The 19,392-nt window shown below is 37.8% G+C and overlaps 2 protein-coding genes across 4 annotated transcripts in view; both read right to left on the bottom strand.

The window, feature by feature from the left end:
• TAL2 (TAL bHLH transcription factor 2) overlaps positions 1–3,941 on the bottom strand; it is a 24,829-nt gene extending 20,888 nt beyond the window's left edge. The window contains exon 1 of the mRNA XM_024753671.1: positions 3,908–3,941. The gene's annotated coding sequence lies outside the window, so the exon portion shown is untranslated. The remainder of the gene's footprint in view (positions 1–3,907) is intronic.
• Positions 1–19,392, bottom strand: part of FKTN (fukutin) — a 96,803-nt gene that overhangs the window by 20,492 nt on the left and 56,919 nt on the right. Inside the window, exons 10-11 of one of the 3 annotated variants that reach the window (XM_024753669.1) lie at positions 13,329–13,426; positions 3,908–4,017 (exon numbers count right to left, since the gene is read on the bottom strand). In XM_024753669.1, the coding sequence (XP_024609437.1) occupies positions 3,920–4,017; positions 13,329–13,426 (196 nt within the window). In that variant the 3' untranslated portion in view covers positions 3,908–3,919. Of the gene's footprint in view, positions 1–3,907; positions 4,018–7,892; positions 13,427–19,392 lie in introns of those variants that run through there. The other 2 variants (XM_024753670.1, XM_024753668.1) reach the window with 2 other exon arrangements.

The following is a 19,392-nucleotide window of genomic DNA, read 5'->3' as shown; positions in this document are numbered from 1 at the left end:
TTGCATTCCTGGGATAAACCCCACTTGATCATAGTGTATGATCCTTTTAATGTGCTGTTGGATTCTGTTTGCTAGTATTTTGGTGAGGATTTTTGCATTGGTGTTCATCAGTGATATTGGCCTATAGTTTTCTTTCTTTGTGACGTGTTTGTCTGGTTTTGGTATCAGGGTGATAGTGTCCTCATAGAATGAGTTTGGGAGTGTTCCTCTCTCTGCTATATTTTGGAAGAGTTTGAGAAGGATTTTCCCTTGCTGCTTTTAATATTTTTTCTTTGTATTTAATTTTTGATAGTTTGATTAATATGTATCTTGGTGTCTTTCTCCTTGGATTTGTCCTGTATGGGACTCTCTGCACTTCCTGGACATGATTGACTATTTCCTTTCCTATATTAGGGAAGTTTTCAACTATAATCTCTTGAAATATTTTCTCAGACCCTTTCTTTTTCTCTTCTTCTTCTGGGACCCCTATAATTCGAATGTTGGTGTGTTTAATGTTGTCCCAGAGGTCTCTGAGACTGTCCTCAATTCTTTTCATTCTTTTTTCTTTATTCTGCTCTGTGGTAGTTATTTCCACTATTTTATCTTCCAGGTCACTTATCCGTTCTTCTGCCTCAGTTATTCCGCTATCAATCCCTTCTAGAGAATTTTTAATTTCATTTATTTTGGTGTTCATCATTGTTTGTTTGCGCTTTAGTTCTTCTAGGTCCTTGTTAAACGTTTCTTGTCTTTTCTCTATTCTATTTCCAAGATTTTGGATCATGTTTCCTATCACTATTCTGAATTCTTTTTCAGGTAGACTGCCTATTTCCTCTTCATTTATTAGGTCTGGTGGGTTTTTACCTTGCTCCTTCATCTTGTGTGTTTTTCTGTCTTTTCATTTTGCTTAACTTACTGTGTTTGGGGTCTGCTTTTTGCAGCCTGCAGGTTTGAAGTTCCCGTTGTTTTTAGTGTCTGTCCCCAGTGGCTAAGGTTGGTTCAGTGGGTTGTGTAGGCTTCCTGTTGGAGGGGACTAGTGCCTGTGTTCTGGTGGATGAGGCCTGATCTTGTCTTTCTGGTGGGAAGGTCCACGTGTGGTGGTGTGTTTTGGGGTGTCTGTGTCCTTATTATGATTTTAGGCAGCCTCTCTGCTAATGGATGGGGCTGTGTTCCTGTCTTGCTAGTTGTTTGGCATAGGGTGTCGAGCACTGTAGCTTGCTGGTCATTGAGTGGAGCTGGGTCTTGGTGTTGAGATGGAGATCTCTGGGAGATTTTTGCCATTTGATATTACGTGGAGTTGGGAGGTCTCTTGCGGACCAGTGTCCTGAAGTTGGCTCTCCCACCTCAGAGGTACAGCCCTGATGCCTGGCTTTTGGGAGGTCTGAGGTTTTCTTCCAGCATTCAGTAGGAGTTGTTCCATGTGTAGATATATTTCTGATGTATTTGTGGGGAGAAAGGTGATCTCCACGTCTTACTCTTCCGCTGTCTTGAAGCTGTATCCAAGTGTTATGTTTTAATCCTACCATCTGTCTCCCCAAAGGACAGGCCTTGTACCTGTGCCGTTGAGGCCACTCTCACTTCTCATCACCAGTCCTCAGGACAGGGCCCTCTCACCAGGAATACTTTGAAATACAGAAAGGCTCTTATCTTACAGAAATATTACTTGGGATTATTAGGAAAATACAAGTTCAGAGGATTAATGCCAAAGGTTGAAATAAAAGTAAAGATAATAATATTAATAGCTATCATTTATTGAACTTCTACTCTGTACTAAGCAATATACCAGGGTTCCTATAATTCTTATAATAACTCTTATGGGCAGGTATTAATTTTAGCCTCATTAGTTGAAAAAAAAATTGGAACTCAGAAGTTAAATAACCAGCCTGATATCACAAAGCTAGGAAGTGACACCCCTGGATCTGAGTCTAGATCTCTACAACTCCAAAGCTCTTGCTGGTCCCATCAAATCCTCTGGCCCTGCATTGTCCAGTATGCTAGCTACTAGCTATATGATGCTATTTAATTTAATTAAAATCAAAGTAAACAGTGGAGAAAAGACAGCCTCTTCAATAAGTGGTGCTGGGAAAACTGGAAAGCATGTAAAAGAATGAAATTCGAACAGTCCTTAACACCATGTACAAAAATAAACTCAAAATGGATTAAAGGGGCTTCCCTGGTGGCGCAGTGGTTGAGAGTCTGCCTGCCGATGCAGGGGATATGGGTTCGTGCCCCAGTCCAGGAAGATCTCACATGCTGTGGAGCGGCTGGGCCTGTGAGCCATGGCCACTGAGCCTGCGCTTCCGGGGCCTGTGTTCCACAACGGGAGAGGCCACAACAGTGAGAGGCCTTCGTACCGCAAAAAAAAAAAAAAAAAAAAGGATTAAAGACCTAAATGTAAGGCCAGACACTGTAAAACTCTTAGAGGAAAACAAAGGCAGAACACCACATGACATAAATCACAGCAAGATCCTTTTTAACCCCCCTCCTAGAGAACTAGAAATAAAAACAAATGGGACCTAATGAACCTGAAAATCTTTTACACAGCAAAAGAAACCATAAACAATACAAAAAGACAACCCTCATAATGGGAGAAAATATTTGCAAACAAAGCAACTGACAAAGGATTAATCTCCAAAATATACAAGCAGCTCAATATCAAAAAACAAAAAACCCAATCCAAAAATGGGCAGAAGACCTAAACCGACATTTATCCAAACAAGATATACAGATTGCCAACAAACACATGAAAGGATGCTCAACATCACTAATCATTAGAGAAATGCAAATCAAAAACCCATTAAGGTATCACCTCACACTGGTCAGAATGGCCATCATCAAAACCTTTATAAGCAGTAAATGCTGAAGAGGGTGTACAGAAAAGGGAACCCTCCTGCACTGTTGGTAGGAATGTCAATTGATACAGCCACTATGGAGAACAGTATGGAGGTTCCTTAAAAAACTAAAAATAGAACTACCATAGGACCTAGCAGTCCCACTGCTGGGCATATACCCTGCAAAAACCATAATTCAAAAAGAGTCATGTACCACAATGTTCATTGCAGCTCTATTTACAACAGCCAGGACATGGAAGCAACCTAAGTGTCCATCAACAGATGAATGGATAAAGAAGATGTGGCACATATATACAATGGAATATTACTCAGCCATAAAAAGGAACGAAACTGAGTTATTTGTAGTGAGGTGAATGGACTGTCATACAGAGTGAAGTAAGTCAGAAAGAGAAAAACAAATACCGTATGCTAACACATACATGTAGAATCTAAAAAAAAAAAAGAAACAAAGAAATGGTCAGAAGAACCTAGGGGCAAGACAGGAATAAAGATGCAGACCTACTAGAGAATGGACTTGAGGATACGGGGAGGGGGAAGGGTAAGCTGGGACAAAGTGAGAGAGTGGCATGGACATATATACACTACCAAACATAAAATAGATCGCTAGCGGGAAGCAGCTGCATAGCACACGGAGATCAGCTCGGTGCTTTGTGACAACCTAGAGGGGTGGGATACGGAGGCAGGGAGGGAGGGAGATGCAAGAGGGAAGAGATATGGGGACATATGTATATGTATAACTGATTCAGTTTGTTGTAAAGCAGAAACTGACACACCATTGTAAAGCAATCATACTCTAATAAAGATGTTTAAAAAAAATCAAAGTAAACATTTAGTTCCCCATTTGCACTTGCCACATTTCAAGTGCTCAAGGTCACATGTGGCTCGTGGGTACTGTCTTGGACAGTGCAGGCAGAGTCATTTCTAGTATCAGAGAATGCTCTGTTTGACAGCACTGTTGCAGATATTCTCTGGTCTTCCACTAGGATATAGGGGAAACCTGGTTCCTAGCAAATTGTGACCACATGACATGAGGAGAGGACAGCTTCTTAAAAGCTAAGCCTTTTGCTTTGTGAGCTCACCCTTCAGTTTTTCTAAGCAGGATCTGGCTGGATTAAACAGTTGCACAGTTTAGGCTCCAAAACAAACTCATACACACTCCAACTATGCGACGATCGTTCTTCTAAGACACCTGAAAGACATTTGGTGGTAATACATTTTCAGAAAATTAGTCAACCAGTCACCATTCCTGCAGTATTCTCTAGAAAATATTCTCCAAAGTATTGAGACTAACTAGAAAAAAAAAATGAATTTAAATTAAAAAAAACTGGTGATAAATATGAAATTAGTTAAAGTTAGAGACCTAAAAACAATGACACCAGCTGCTAAAGGGCTTTTGCTGATAAATATTCTTGGGGAAAAGTCAACTATAAAGGACACAACAGAATGCGAAAATAAATTTTAAAGAGGATTATTAAATTTGCAGAGTAAATCAATAAAGAATTGGAGGAGAAAAAGAGAAAAACAAAACAAAAAGCTAAAAATCTGTCTTCCAAAGACTGAGACAAGATTATTCCTTTTAATTTTATTATGAAGAGTGTTACATATTATGAACGTTTATAAAATGTTTAAGGACACTCTAGTAAAATCATAGTCAAACAATGGTGCAAAGAACACATTTAAAAAGAAACCATAAGAGAGACAACTACAGTATTTGGTGTTTTCACTATTTAAAATTTTAGCCATCCTAATAGCTGTGCAGTGATATCTCGTTGTGGTTGTAATTTGCATTTCCCTGATGGTTAACAATGTTGAACATTTTTTTTAAAGTTTATTAGTTATCAGTACTGTAGTCCTCTATCTTTACTTCTCTATCATTGACAACTTTAACTCCTTCCAGAAAATGTTTTTACACTTACCACCTTTACTTAGAAGTTTATATATAGTTTTGGTATTTGTTACAGGGGGACTAGTAAGGGAAACTTTATTAAAGAGGAACTGGGAAGATACCAATTTAGATTAGAAATAAAAGGAGTAGGTAATTCCCTGGCAGTCCAGTGGTTAGATTCTGTGCTTTCACTGCTGGGGCTCGGGTTCAATCCCTGGTTGGGAAACTAAGATCCCACAAGCCACATGGCATGGCCAAAAAAAAAAAAAGAAGAGTAGTAGTAATTTTCAGTAAAGGAAGAGGAATATGCTGAAATTCAGCAGATTTTGTATTTTTGTGTCCAAGGAAAAAAAATAAGATCCCAAAACACAAAGTATGATGTGGCAGAGCTGACACCAGCTGAACACCTGTAAGCTCATACCAGTGACAACACAGAAAATGGTTTCTAATTATTAGCTGAGCAAGATCTGGTTTATTAATATTTACTTCAGGAAGATCACATGATGTGTTCATGGGAGAAATTATGACAAAGAAAAATTGTAACTTCTTCCCCTTCCCCGTTTTATTGAGATATAACTGACATATAACATTGTATAAGTTTAAGGTGTACAACGATGATTTGATATATGTACATATTGTGAAATGATTACCACCATAAGTCAACATCCATTACCTCAGTTAGAAATTTTTGTTTTCTTGTGATGAGAACTTTTAAGATCTACTCTCTTAGCAGCTTTCAAATATACAATATAGTATTGCTAACTACAGTTATCATGCTGTACATTACATCCCCAGAACTTACTTATATCTGGAAGTTTGTATCTTTTGACCACCTTCAACTAATTACCCCAGCCCCTACCCCCTGCTTCTGGCAACCACCAATCTGTTCTCTGAGTTTGTTTGTTTATTAGAATCTACATATGCAATCATACAGCATGTCTTTTTCTGACTTTTTTTCCTTAACATAATGCCCTCAAGGTCCACCTATGTTGTCACAAATGGCAGGACTTCCTCTTTCTTGTGGCTGAATAATATTCCATTCTATATATATACCACATCTTCTTATCCATTCATCGGTTGATAGACACTTAGGTTATTTCCATACCTTGGCTATTGTAAATAAAGCTGCAGTGAACAGGGGGTGCAGATATTCCTTCAGGATAGTAATGTCATTCCCTTCGAATATATACCCAGAAGTGGAATTGCTGGATCGTATCGTTCTATTTTTAATTTTTTGAGGAAACTCCAAACTGTTTTCCAGAGTGGCTGTACCAGTTTACAGTCCCACCAACAGTATACAAGGTTTTCCTTTCTCCACATCCTCACATGCCCTTGTTAGCTCTTGACTTCTTTGATAATAGCCATTCTAACAGGTGTAAGGTGATATCTATCTCACTGTGGTTTTGATCTCCATCTTCCTGATGATTAGTGATGTTGAGCAATTTTTCATGTATCTGTTAGCCATTAGAATTTCTTCTTTAGAAAACTGTTTCAGTTCTTTTGCCCACTTTAAAAATTGGATGTTTTTTTGCTATTGAGTTGTATGAGTTCCTTATATATTTCGGATATTAACCCCTTATTATACATATGATTTGCAAATATTTATTTCCAACTCATAGGTTGCCTTTCATTTTGTTGTTTTCTGCTCAGAAGCTTTTTGGTTTGATGTAGTCCCACTTGTTTATTTTTGTTTTTGTTGACTATGCTTTTGGTGTCATATCACTGACAAGACCAATGTCAAGGAACTTTTTCCCTATGTGTTCTTCTAGGAGTTCATGGTTTCAGGTCTCATATCTAGGTTTTCAATGCATGTTGAGTTAATTTTGACTGGTGTGATGTAGGGATCTAGTTTCATTCTTTTGCATGTGATTATCCAAATTTTCCCAGCCCCACTTATTTAAGAGACTATATTTTCTCTATTGAGTATTCTTGGCTCCTCTGTCAAATATTAGTTGATTGTATATGCATGGGTTTATTTCTGGGCTCTCAATTCTATTCCATTGGTCTATGTGTCTTTTTAAATGCTAGTACCATACTGTTCTGATTACTACAGCATTGTATATGGTAATAATATAGCTTGAAATCAGGAAGTGTGATGTTTCCAGCTTTTTTCTTCTTTCCCAGGATTGCTTTGGCTATTGCTTTTAGCTATTTGGCTAATGATGCTGAACATCTTTTTAATGTGCTTATTTGCCATCTGTATAGCCTCTCCAGTGAAATGTCTGTTCATATCTCTTGCTCATTTTCTAATCGGATTTTTTAAAAACTGTTGAGTGTTTTCTTTAATACATTCTAGATACTAGTCTTCTTTCAGATATGTAGTTTGCAAATATTTCCTACTAGTCTGTAGCTTGACTTTTCATCCTCTTCTTGTAACCTTTTGCAAAGCAGCAGTTTTCAATTTTGATGAAGTACAATTTATCAATTTCTCCTTTTACTGATTGTGCTTTTGGTATGAAGTCTAAGAAAGAACTCTTTGTCTAGCCCCAGATCACGAAAATTTTCTTTTTTTCCCCTTAGAGTTTCATTGTTTTATATTTTACATTTAAGTACATGATACATTTTGAGTTCATTTTTATATAAAGTATGAGGTTTTCTTTTTTTTTTTTTTGCCTTTGGCTGTCCAATTGCTCTCGTACCAATTGTTCAAAACACTATCCTTCCTCCATTGAATTGCTTTTGCACTTTTGTCAAAAATCAGTTGAGCATATTTGTATGCCAATTTCTAGGTCCTTTTTTTCTGTTCCATTGATCTATGTGTCTATGCCTCTACCAATACCATTCTGCCTTGATTACTGCATTAGTTTGCTAGGGCTGCCTAACAAAGTATGACAGACCAGATGGCTTAAAACAAGTTTCTTTTCTCACAGTTCTGGAGGCTAGAAGTCCAAGATCAAGGTGTTGGCAGGACTGGTTTCTTCTGAGGGCCTCTTTCCTTGGCTTGTAGATGGCCATCTTCTCCCTAAATCTTCACTTGATCGTCCCTCTGTGTTTGTCTGTATCTTAATCTCTTCTTATAAGGATACCAATCATATTGGATTAGGGTCCACCCATACAACCTATCTCACCTTAATTTAGAAGAACTGTACTGGTGGCAAGATTACTATTTTACTAGATTGCTTATGAATGTTAGGGGCTATTATTTCTACTGCAAGCTGCAAAAATAAACACAAAATATCTCAAGTGATTAGAAAAATTTTATTCATCGTCCCAAACTGGATTATATATTACAAATTCTGATCAAAATAATAATATTAAAGGAATTTTCAGTAGTACCACAAACTATCTGTACCTGAAGATAAAGTCAAAGTAAACTGGTAAGCATACACTGAAATTTACTCATGTTTAAAATATCACTTTGTTTAGAAAATTCACAAACACGTTTTTCTGGGTATGATGTGGGATACATAAATAGCTACATATGATTTTCATTTAACAAACACATGAACTATCCCCCATGCTCTGAATGAGTCATCATAAGTCTGCATACTCTTGTAATTTTCTTAATGGTATATGAGACAGTTGTTTATTGTTTTATAGAACAAAATACAGCACTTCTAATTCTCCTCATACTGCCTTTCAACCCCACTGTGAGAGCTGGGCATAAGAACACAGCAGCTTGGGTGGCTCATGGGTTCCGACATAATCTCTGCATTGGTTGGGTTGGAGGACGGCAAGGAAGGCATTCTAAGATATAAGTTCTGAGAATATAGAAACAGATTTCTCATAGAAAAATGTATACTTGTCTACTTTAGCACAGGTACCATACAAAAAGCATCACTATTGAATTGGTCTGTTTGACTTATAAACTATAATTAGGATTTCAGTCTGATGTGGAGCAGCTTAAAATAGTATCACATACCCTGTTGATTCTTGCCTAGTTGAGACAGAAACATAAATGTGGGGGAAGAAGGTAGAAAAGAGTATTTTCAATTCCCATTTATTAATACTGACATAAGCATTCATCAGCACAGATAATTAAGTGAAACTAAGTATTCCAAATTCTTTCCCTCTCCAAATCATGGCTTATATCTGACTTTGGCTGGCAGAGATTTTCTAACAAGAAGGTGAGGGTTCACCTCCATGAAAAGCTAGATCACTGAAACAGAAGTCCAGGGCAGACCAGGCACCAAATCTAGGGAGGTACGGAGAGTGACCTGCTTGGGACCCGGGAACTAGGTAGCATATGGGGATAGCATAAGGAGACCCTAGAGGACAACAGCTTCACCAATAAAATGAAAATATCTGTTCTATTTAGAGTAGGAGGCAACTTGGTCATGTCTCTGAATTCATCAACCATACAATTTGTCCTTTAATGCCTTGTTATAATGAAATGATTTTTTTTCCCCTAAGCAAATTCAGTCATGCAACCTTCTGAGTGAGGTTTGTGTCCTACCACAGTTTCTTTAATCCCATTTGAAGAATAATTAGAAAAAGGATTTGGAAACAAGAAATGGAACATTTCTTGAGTATTACCTAATTCTAGGCCTGATACTAAGCACTTTATATTTCATTTAATCCTAACTAAAACCCCTTAGAAGTATTCTTCATTTTGCCAATTCACTCATGTGGAAATTAAGGCTAAGAGGTCCCCACCATAAATCCCACACAATGAAGCTGGTATTCAAACTCAGGCCTAATTCAAAACATTGTGCCCTTTTATGCTAACATGGCACTTTCCCTAAGTGACATGTTAGAGGTGACTTAGCCCGGGTCTTAGTGACAGAGGAGGAGGAAAGAGAAGTAGTTGCTGGGGCATTTCTTCAGAGAAATCCTTTTGAATGGTCAAGAAATAGAGTTTTCCCCACGCTTTAAAGTTGTTACAAATGATGGCTGTGTTTTAGAAGGTGGGAATGTGGCACTTTCTCTGATCGTGTTTTGAGGGGAAGTTTCCCCAGGGGATTTATAATACTAAGAATGAAGGAACTGTTCATTTTTCAGAAGGTGAAACTAGGGGGAGACTTAGAAACATCTGCAGCCTTAGGCTTTTGACATTGGGTGAGGGTTTATTGGAGTGTGGGAATTCATTCCAAGTGTGTTTCCCAGATGCAGCTCTGGTCCCCAGTCTACCCCTGCTTTCCTGTGTAACACCTTGCTGTCCTATGTGCCATTTGAAGCTTTGTAGCCTGTAAGGCTAGAAACAATGGTTTAGGGTCACACACACAAAAAAGAGAAATGAGCATAATCTATTCTCAATTTCTTGGATCCTCCATAAGAGACTATCAGTAAAGAGGAAGAGGAGGGAATCTTCAGAAATGAGCACTTACTAGATTGGTGCTAATGGTTTCCTGGGGAAGTAGAGAGGTAAGCAGAAATGGAACACATCGTGATCCTAAGGGAATCAGGTACTCCTGGATATTAAAAATATAATGACCAAAGGCTGATGCCTCCAAATATGAACTATTTCACCTTTTGGAGATAAGGCATGTTTTAGATAAAGGTATGAAGACAGTGTAAGCATTTTGGACAAAACACTCTCCCTTCGTCACCTCAGACTCTAAATTTGAGCAGAAAGATATTAAGTGGGTGATGGCAAAAACATCCTGAAAACTTCTCCGTCAAGCATGTCAAGCAGGGCTAAAGATGTTGTGCTGTGATCAGTGAAACAGGCATGTGCTGGGAGTCATGGCACCCTTAGAGGCTCAACTCTTTCTTGCTCAAATCACTCCTTTCTGTGCTTATTTATTTATCTATACAATAAAAGGGTTAGAATGAGTGTTGCAGTGAGGGCCCCTCTGGCCCTTAAGACTCAAGAGCAAGATGATTTTCACTTGAGTGTTAACTTGTCTGGAGGGAATGGTGGCACACATTCTGCCACCTAGTGGTCATATTTCAGGGTTTGCCCACTGCCCAGCTTCTCAGGGATGCTCAATTTGGAGAACTGAGGTTTTATCCCAGGATCCAGATGTCAGCAGCTGCAGCAGAGGAGAGAAAGACAAGTGCTCCCTGCTTAGAGAAGGACTGAGTGGTCACCTGGTTGTCAAGTGAGAGGTTATCAGTCTTGACTCTCAGGACCTCTCTGGGGACATCCATGGGTGCTAAACAAGTTAATATAAGAGGTTTTCTCCTGGTAAGCCAGGCAAACTGTACCTGGAAGTGGACAGATTAGGAGAATTATTATTGGAATACTCAGGTGAGGAAAGAAAAGTGATCTGATAAGGTGTTGATGGTAGAGCCAAGGTCTCTGGACACTCAGCAGAGTGCAACAATTAAGAAGTATAGGATGAAGTGCAGCTGAATCTGTAACAGAGCAAGCGTGGCTTTCAGAGTTTGGGGAAGGGCTTTCATTCTCCCAAGTTAGGGTAGGACCCACTATCTGAACTCTGTGAAACCAGAAGGCAGTCAAAAAAGGTATTCTAGCAGCCAGTGGTCTATAGAGGGATATATATGGAACCTCTGTCCATGCAGCCAAGTTGGCTTAGATATTTGAATGCTTCAAGACCTTGAACTCCGGGGACAGATAAAAAGAAATAACCTAAACAGGGGGTGGGTAAGACACCCCCTGGCAAACAGTGGGAGTCCCAATTCGAAATGGGCAGAAATGTGTAGTGTATGCACTTTTAGACGCTAAGTACGAGCAAATGGTCCTCAATAAACAGGGTGGATTTTGCCCGGGAACACTATTATTACCTGTTACAGTTTTTCAACCATAAAAAAAAAATTAGGTTCAACTATTTAGAATTTGGGTATGATTTCCATGGGCTGATTTTCTAGCAAAAAGAAAGCTGATTACAATGGCCTGTCATTTGGGGACAAGTTTACTGGTAATCTATAAAGGTTACCTGAAAACCTAAATTATGTTAGGTTTTTATAAGAAGACCCAGTGACTATGCACTGAAAGCTCATCCTAAGAGAGGAAGGTCATTGCTTACCATTTATCAAAAAAAAGTTTTTGCTGTTTTTAAAATTTGGAGTGGGGTGGTTGTAGCTTGTAGGTTTCCCCAACTTTGTTTTAGGAAAACTATCAGTCCATTCTCTCAGACCTTCTGGTTTCCATTTCTGACATTCCTATTATTCTCTAGTTTTCACGAAAATCTGCCAATCTGGTCCAGAAAGTGGTCCTAAGCAACCTACATACAATGTAAGACTTAGCTTCCTATCCTGGGCAAAGAAAAAGATAGCAATGCTCTGTGCCTAATATCCCTTTACCTGTCCCTTACAATATATAATTAAAGTGACTCGTGAAGAGATAGGGAGACACAGCCATCCCAGTCCACTCAGGGACATATCTTGAGGGGAAAAAGGAAACTGGAGGGTTTCAGAGTGGGCGCTACTTGACAAAGTAGGGATGTCTGAGTTCTTGCCCCATTGATATTCAATAGATAGGACAACTAGGAACCAATACAAACTTTGCAAATACTATGATCTGGGGTGGGGAACAGCTGCCAGGTCTGCCACTTATCTGTATTTCGGAGTCCTGATGTGGTGCTGGAAGAGGAGAGTGAACAGGCAGGTTTACATACCATGGAAATTGGTTTACAGGCTGTAAGTGAAAGATATGGAGCTATGGTTGATGAATGAATACGCTGAGGAGTACCTTCAGAAAAAGTGGAGGTATTTCTATTAACACTTTAGGGTTAACATTAGAATTGGAGTACAAGGGTTATAAACTCAGAAAATATTACATGACCATGAATTGCTCATAGTTTACCTATTGATTGAGAATGAAGTAAGGAAAATATGTTTTATGAAATCACCACCCTTTCAATATCATGTCTGGTAGCATGGTCTCACTTGAGTGATTTGTCAAACAAGTATTATCAGGTCAGTGAAAATATTCTCACAATCGCTGGAAATTTAAGCATCACACAGGCATAAGCTTTCTTTTCACTTCAGATATGAAAATAGAAGGTGTATGGAAATTTACATACCTTTGACAAGGCTAGAAATAAGCTGTCATTCTCTTATACAATGCTCTGTGCTCTAAATCAATTCCACATCAGGGTGCTTGTAACAGGAATCTGCTAGCATCTTTTCTTGATGTCACCTAAAGTCTGATCACTTGAATAATAACTCAGCCTCCACACCTTAAAAGTAGCCCTAACGTACAAGCTTACACGGGTTATTTTTTTTACTAGTATATCCTTCCTTAGCTGCACCTGGTAAGCCCATCTTCCAAAATGTTAATTATTTAACATTTTGAAAGCACTTACAGAACACTTCATATTCTATATAAGCTCTTCAAAGGGTGAGGGTGTTTCCCTCCAAGGAAAATTGGGGTGCTTACCAAAGGTAGGGGGAAAAGAGGCAGGCATCTGTCTCACTCATCTCTGCTTCTCCACTGTAACCTAGCACTGTACCTGGTACATGGAGACTCTTTAATAAATGTAAAATGAGAGAATTAAATCAGTTGGCTTAGGAGTTAGGACTCTCTCTGTATCTTCAAACTTGTCATTTTTCTTTGGCTCCTACTTATGTTTGACAAGTAGACACGTATCTTTTTAAACAGTCATCTCCCTTTTGTGCAGGAGGGGAATTCCACCATTTCAACCTACTGTGTCAGTACAACTGGATAACCTCATCCCACTCAGAAATGGGCCAGACTCCATTGGGCTGCACATTGTGGGGAGAGCGTTTCCAGTCCCATGTCCTCACAGGAACCTTCCAGGTCTTACCATAGTTGGCTTCGATGTACTCGATGGTTTCACAGGGCACACGAACCTTCATGTCTACAAACTCGGTCCAGCACAGTGTAAACTTGGGAAACAGGTATCTGTGGCAAAACAGGCAATGTGGAGAGGCGTTAGGCTCCAACAGCAGAAGTTTTAGCTAAAGAACCCACAACTAGTGTACTCTTGGCTAAAGGACAGTCCTCTTCCAATAAATAGCTTTGGGGATAGACACAGGGGACCTTTTGCTGTTTCTGACTGTCCAGTAACTCTTTCTTCTTCTAATGGCAATAGCACCCCAATTTATCTCCCCTATTCCCAGTCCATATGGGTCAGGAGGGGCTGACCTGACCCCTAGGCCCCAGAGATGGGTAAAAAAGACTCAGGCCTAACCAGAAAATTATAGTGATTGGGTCAGGGATGGAAATTTACACAAATTAGGCAAATGAAAATCAGCCTTAGAATTTCTTTTGGAACTATCAGGGGAAGAAGTGTTCTTCTGCTGAGGTTTCTAAGCTGTAGGATGGAAACTGAGCACTGCTAGTGGCCATCTTTGCTGTTAGCAGGGACAGCCGGTCTGAGAATGAAGTCAAAGCAAAAAGTTGTCAAAAGATGGAGGAAAATGATAGAGGTCAGAAAACCCTGGGGAAGTGCTTGGATTTGGTTGTGGCCATTCCTTAAATACTGATAAATATTCTTTTTGACTACATTTCTAATACTTGGAATTCGTAGTACATGGAGGGAGGCACGTAGCAGTGAGAGAGGAAACAAAACCCTCCTAGCTAGCCAGAGAACCTGAATCAATCCTGGCAATGTATGACATTCTCCAGCAATAGCATCATAAATGCTTGTGTGTTTGTGAGAGGACATGTTAATTCCTGTCTCCTGGGTTTCACTGTGGTCCCAGATGGCTTTTGATGACCTTAGATAGCTGAAGGAGAAATTCCCAGGATCAGTCAGGATATTTCTCAAACTCCTTTCCTAACTCGCATAGTAATAAGAATTTCATACCACAATATGTGAACATGGTAAGACCCACTATATGTTGGCTTTTTGAGCAAAGCTTCACACCCCACCCCCTCCTCAGATGCAGGAATAGAGATCTAATGCTTGGATCTACTGTACTTCAACAATACTTCTCTTAAAGGAAACAGTTATACAAACCACCTTCTTCCTGCTCTGCCTTTTATTTTATCACCTCCCCTTCTCAATTTCTGTTCTCAGCCTCAAACTTACTTCTTTCTTGCTTATTTTTAATAGGTTACACCTCATTAAATCTCCATCAAATCCAAACTGCTACTAAAAGAACCTAACTAAAGAAAACCAAAATAAGCATCACATGTGTAAGGTGACTCTTTTCCTTCACAGCATGGATTTTCCAGGGAAACAGAGCAAGCACAACTCCAAGATGCTCTCCCAGGCTCCTCCCTTGCTTCCATCCCTCACATGAACCCACCTTTTTTTTTTTTTGGCCTTTCTTTTTTTAATCTCAAATGTAAAAGAATATCTCTAAGCTAGCCCACTAGTTATAATGAATTTAACTCAACTTATAGCAGAATTATTTCAATTAGTAAGTTTCAGAAATTATACTAAAAAAATCCCATGTTTCTTAAAGGTACTTTGGCTCAGTAAATGAAATTCTATATATTACAAAGGAAAGTTAAAACTAGCAGGTTCGTTAGATTTAAGTTTATATTTTAATGCTATATTCTGTGTTGTTGCTTTCTGAGAAATGTTTCTTCTCTTCACAACATGGCAAGAACCTTCAGTAATGAGATTAAAAGTGGCAATAGCAGAGATTAAAGAAATTTAAAATATCAGAGGATTAAAGAAAAAAGGAACAGAGAAAAACCAGATGTCAAAGTGTAATCAGATTACAGAAATGGGATCTAACTGGGATGTTCTCCAAGGAAAGGTCAGTTCTCAGATATTTTGCTTTTCAGTATTATTTTACCACCAGATGAACATAAAGCCACAGATGAAAATGAGAGGCTGAACATTTCTAAAGAAAGCAACAAGTCCCTTCTACACAAACCAATAGGTGCTGGCAGTTCACAGACAATACCAGCTGGCTTCTGTGAAAAGAAGGCCACAGCAAAGCTCAAAGCTGAGGAAGAAATAGGATACAGCACAGCTCCACCATCTGCTGGTCCCAATTTTACTCCACACGCTCATATTCATGGACTTGCTTATTTTGTCGTGAGACATATCCATCCATCATCAGCCTCCACCCTCCCCGATCAAGACGCTGGTCAGCAGAATGTCCACCTGTCCCATCCTATCAAGTTGACACACTGAAGCTGAAATGAGGCAGAAATCATGGTCCATCTAGTAACATAGGCCAAGAAATGTCCCTCTTAAATATAATCCTCTACAGTCTCATCAAAGGGATGAAAGAAAGAAAAACCTTAAGTCCAGGATGATACAATGGATGAGAATACTACAAATTTTATAAAAGCTTTTATAAAATGAAACGTTCAAAGCTTTCATTGAACAATGAAAGATTTATGAACAAAAACAAAACATTTAAAATATATAAGCAATCTTAAAATTACTCAAAGACAATTTAACTCAAATGTTAATTTTTGTTCCTAAATAAAAACATCCCTAAGCTATCTTTGTGGTTTTATTTTCACCAAATAATTTTCAAGCCTTTCAGCAAAAAGAAAATTCCAGCTTCCTAGGAGAAGAGGGAAGATAAAAAATAAAATGTGAAAACTGATTGTAAAACGGGATTGTGGAGAGGAAAAGGGGGGGTGAGTGACTCAGAACAGCACATGCCATGTACCCTGTCCAGGTTACCAGTAAATAATGACTAAGACTATAATTAGAGGCAATGTTACCTTAGCTTTTAAAGCCCACATTAAGTTCTCCTAAGTAGTTTGTACTTTAAAGCTCTGAGATAGGATCCAAAATGTGAACAGATTTAAATTCAGACTAAACAACCCCAAATCAGAATATAAATTCAAGGGATCTTATCACACACACACAAAATCCTTCCATTCATTCTCTAGTTCATACCACTTTTACTTCTTTTTATTTTTGCAAAAAGCAGTAGTTAGAATTAAGAGTTAGTTGGAGAAGACCATTTTTTCCCTCACAGACATTCTTAAAATCTGTAAAACTACTTATTGGTGGTTGGATAAAGTAATTTCATCAGTTTAACTGTACCACCTAAAAACATAATTGCTAAATGAAAAGCGCTGTTTTTACTGTTAATTAGTTAGCTAGGCTAAGTGAGAGAGAGATATCATCAATGACAACTGAATCTGACCTTTTAAAACATAAGTTTGCATTAAACTCTAGAGTTGGAACAGCAGAGCTTTTTTAAACAAGAATTTCCTGCAAAACAACACAATAGTTTATTCTCATTACCAATTTTGTCTCTTCTTTTAACTCTTAATTTCTTTTTCTTGTGTTATTCCAGTGCCTAAGCCCTCCAGCACAATTAAAGCAGGGACAGCATGCATTCTTATGTTTTTTTCTGATTTTAACAGAAAGGCTTCTAAAGTTTTACCATTAAATACGATTGCTCACTCTAGATTTTTGGCATATTCCCTTTATGAGGTTAAAAAAATTTCAGATCCCCTTTAGTCCAAGTTTACTAAAAGGCCTTTTGTTGTTGTTGTTAATCATGAAATGTATCGAATGTTTTTAATGTCATCTATTGAAACAATCACATACTTTTTTCTCCCTTTAATCTTTCAAGTGTTGAGAATTACACTAATATACACACACACTACAAAATTCTATTCATTTGTTTTTCATTCAGGATATTTTCATTTGTGTTCACTAAGACAGTAATTTCCCTTAAAATTTTTTTTTTGGTACTGTCCGAGTCCAGTTTTGCTATCAGTCATAAAATGAATTGCTTAAAGCAGTTTTTTTTTTTTTCCCCAAAATAAGGGAATAATCTATCCTGTGAAGGCATGGTAAAACTTTCCTGTAAACATTCTAGGTCTTTTGGTAGGGAAAAAAAGGGGAAAGGAGGATTTTTGATTAGTAATTCAATTTCTTTAATAAGTTATTTAGAACTTCTTGAGTTAAAATTTTGTCATTTTCACATTTTATCTAATATCGCATTTTAGACTGTTGTCTTAGTTGTCCATAGCATTTTCTTTTGAGTCAGTGTAACACAGCTGTTTTGGATCAATCTTGCTAGATGTCTACTTAGTTTACTACTTTTATAATTTGTTATCTTAAGAACTAGCATTTGGATTTGTTCATCTTTGAGAGTTTTTCTTTCTTTTTTTCTTTTTTTGGCAGAGCCACATGTCTTGCAGGATCTAAGTTCCCCCACTCAGGATCGAACTCAGGCCCTTGGCAGCAAAAGCACGGAGTCCTAACCACTGGACTGCCAGGGAATTCCCATGATACTGTTTGGTTTTTATTTTATTAATTTCTTCTCTTGGTTTCCTTCCTTCACTTTCCTTAGACTGACTGTGCTGTTCTTTTCATCTCTTCAGTTGGTAGCTTAATTTTTTCAAACCTATTCTTTCATACTTGTTTTTTTTTCCTCCTAGTCTCAGACCATTCCAAGGGACATGGGATGGAGTGACTAAATGCACTCAGCTTGTGCCCCACTGATGGGCTTCCCTCTGCCCTACTTTTTAGAGGATGGGGTTGGGGGTGTGGGTAAGTCTGAATTAGATTACGAGGCCCCCATACGGGGTACCTCACAACAGCCATTGAAATACTTATTGTTTTTAAGGTTACAAGTTTACCTCTATCCTCTTAACTGCATCCTATCTGAATCCTAAAACTTTTGTAATTTCCAGTATGATCTCCTTTTTAATTCATTAGTTATTAAAGAGGGCATTTTAAAGCTTCCGCACTTTTTAAAGATGTCTTTTAATTCTTGATTTCTAATTCAATTCCACTGTGGTCATACAATGCCATCTACTGAAATAATCATAGTTTTTTTCCCCTTTAATCTGTTAATGTGGAGAATTACACTCATACACACACACCTCACAAGAATTTTATTAATGCTTTCAAATGTACTGAGATTGCCTTCACGTTGTAGTACATGATCAACTTTTATAAATGCTCCATTTATAGTGGATAAGGAAGTACATGTAGCATTTGCTGGATGAATACTTTCATATATACATATATAAATAATACTTTTACATATATATATATATATATATGTCAAATAGATCAAGCCTGTTGATTTTGTCCATATCTTGCATATTTTTACTAGTTTCTTCTTTGCTTGACCCAGCAGTTTTTAAAATAAAAGTATACCAAAATCTCCCACCAAAATTGTGACATGTCAAATATTCATCAGAATTTCATCAGTTTTCAATTTATATATTTCAAGACTATATGGTTAGAGTCATAAAGGTCATGAATATTATTTCTTCTTGGTGAATTGTTCCTTTGTAAAATTATGTAGTGGGCCTTTTAATCCTTTAACAGTCTCCCCCACCGCAACCCGATAAAATTCTATTTTGTCTGATAGTAAAATTACAGTAGAATTTTCTTTGGCTAATAATATTGGGGTATATTTTTTCTATTCCTGTAATTTTCAACCTTCCCATGTGATTTTGCTTCAGGTGTGCCTCTTCCAAGTATTTTATAGTTAAATGTTTTCTATCTCATTTGATACTGTTTATCTTTTTGTAGGTTAGCTTAATCTGTGAATATTTATTGCAATAAATTATGTATTTGGACATATTTTGAACTCTAGAGCCAGACTATCTGGCTCAAATCCTGGCTTCACCAATTACTGTCGTGTGTGACCTTGGTCAATGTTTTTGCGCCTTAACCTCATGTATAAAATGAGGGTACTAGTAGTACCTCAGAGAGATGTTAGCATAGAATGAAAAATATTATAAATGTAAAGTGCTCAGAATAGTATCTAACACACATAGTAAGTACTATAACAATGCTGACTAGTTTTATGATTATTTTTACATGTTTTCAGTTTACCATACTTTTTCTTTGCTCTACCTTTCCTACTTTCATTTAGAATGATAAAGGTTTATAAATTATCTTTTGTTCTGCTTGTTTGGAAGTTATAAATAATATTTCTATCCAGTAGTAATTACTGTTTGTAGTATTT

This window comes from Neophocaena asiaeorientalis, unplaced genomic scaffold (assembly GCF_003031525.2).
Source record: "Neophocaena asiaeorientalis asiaeorientalis breed wild unplaced genomic scaffold, Neophocaena_asiaeorientalis_V1.1 scaffold342, whole genome shotgun sequence".
Classification (NCBI taxonomy): Eukaryota; Metazoa; Chordata; class Mammalia; order Artiodactyla; family Phocoenidae; genus Neophocaena; species Neophocaena asiaeorientalis.
The sequence above is the reverse complement of the archived record's forward strand: the minus strand, read 5'-3'. Positions and strand labels throughout refer to the sequence as shown.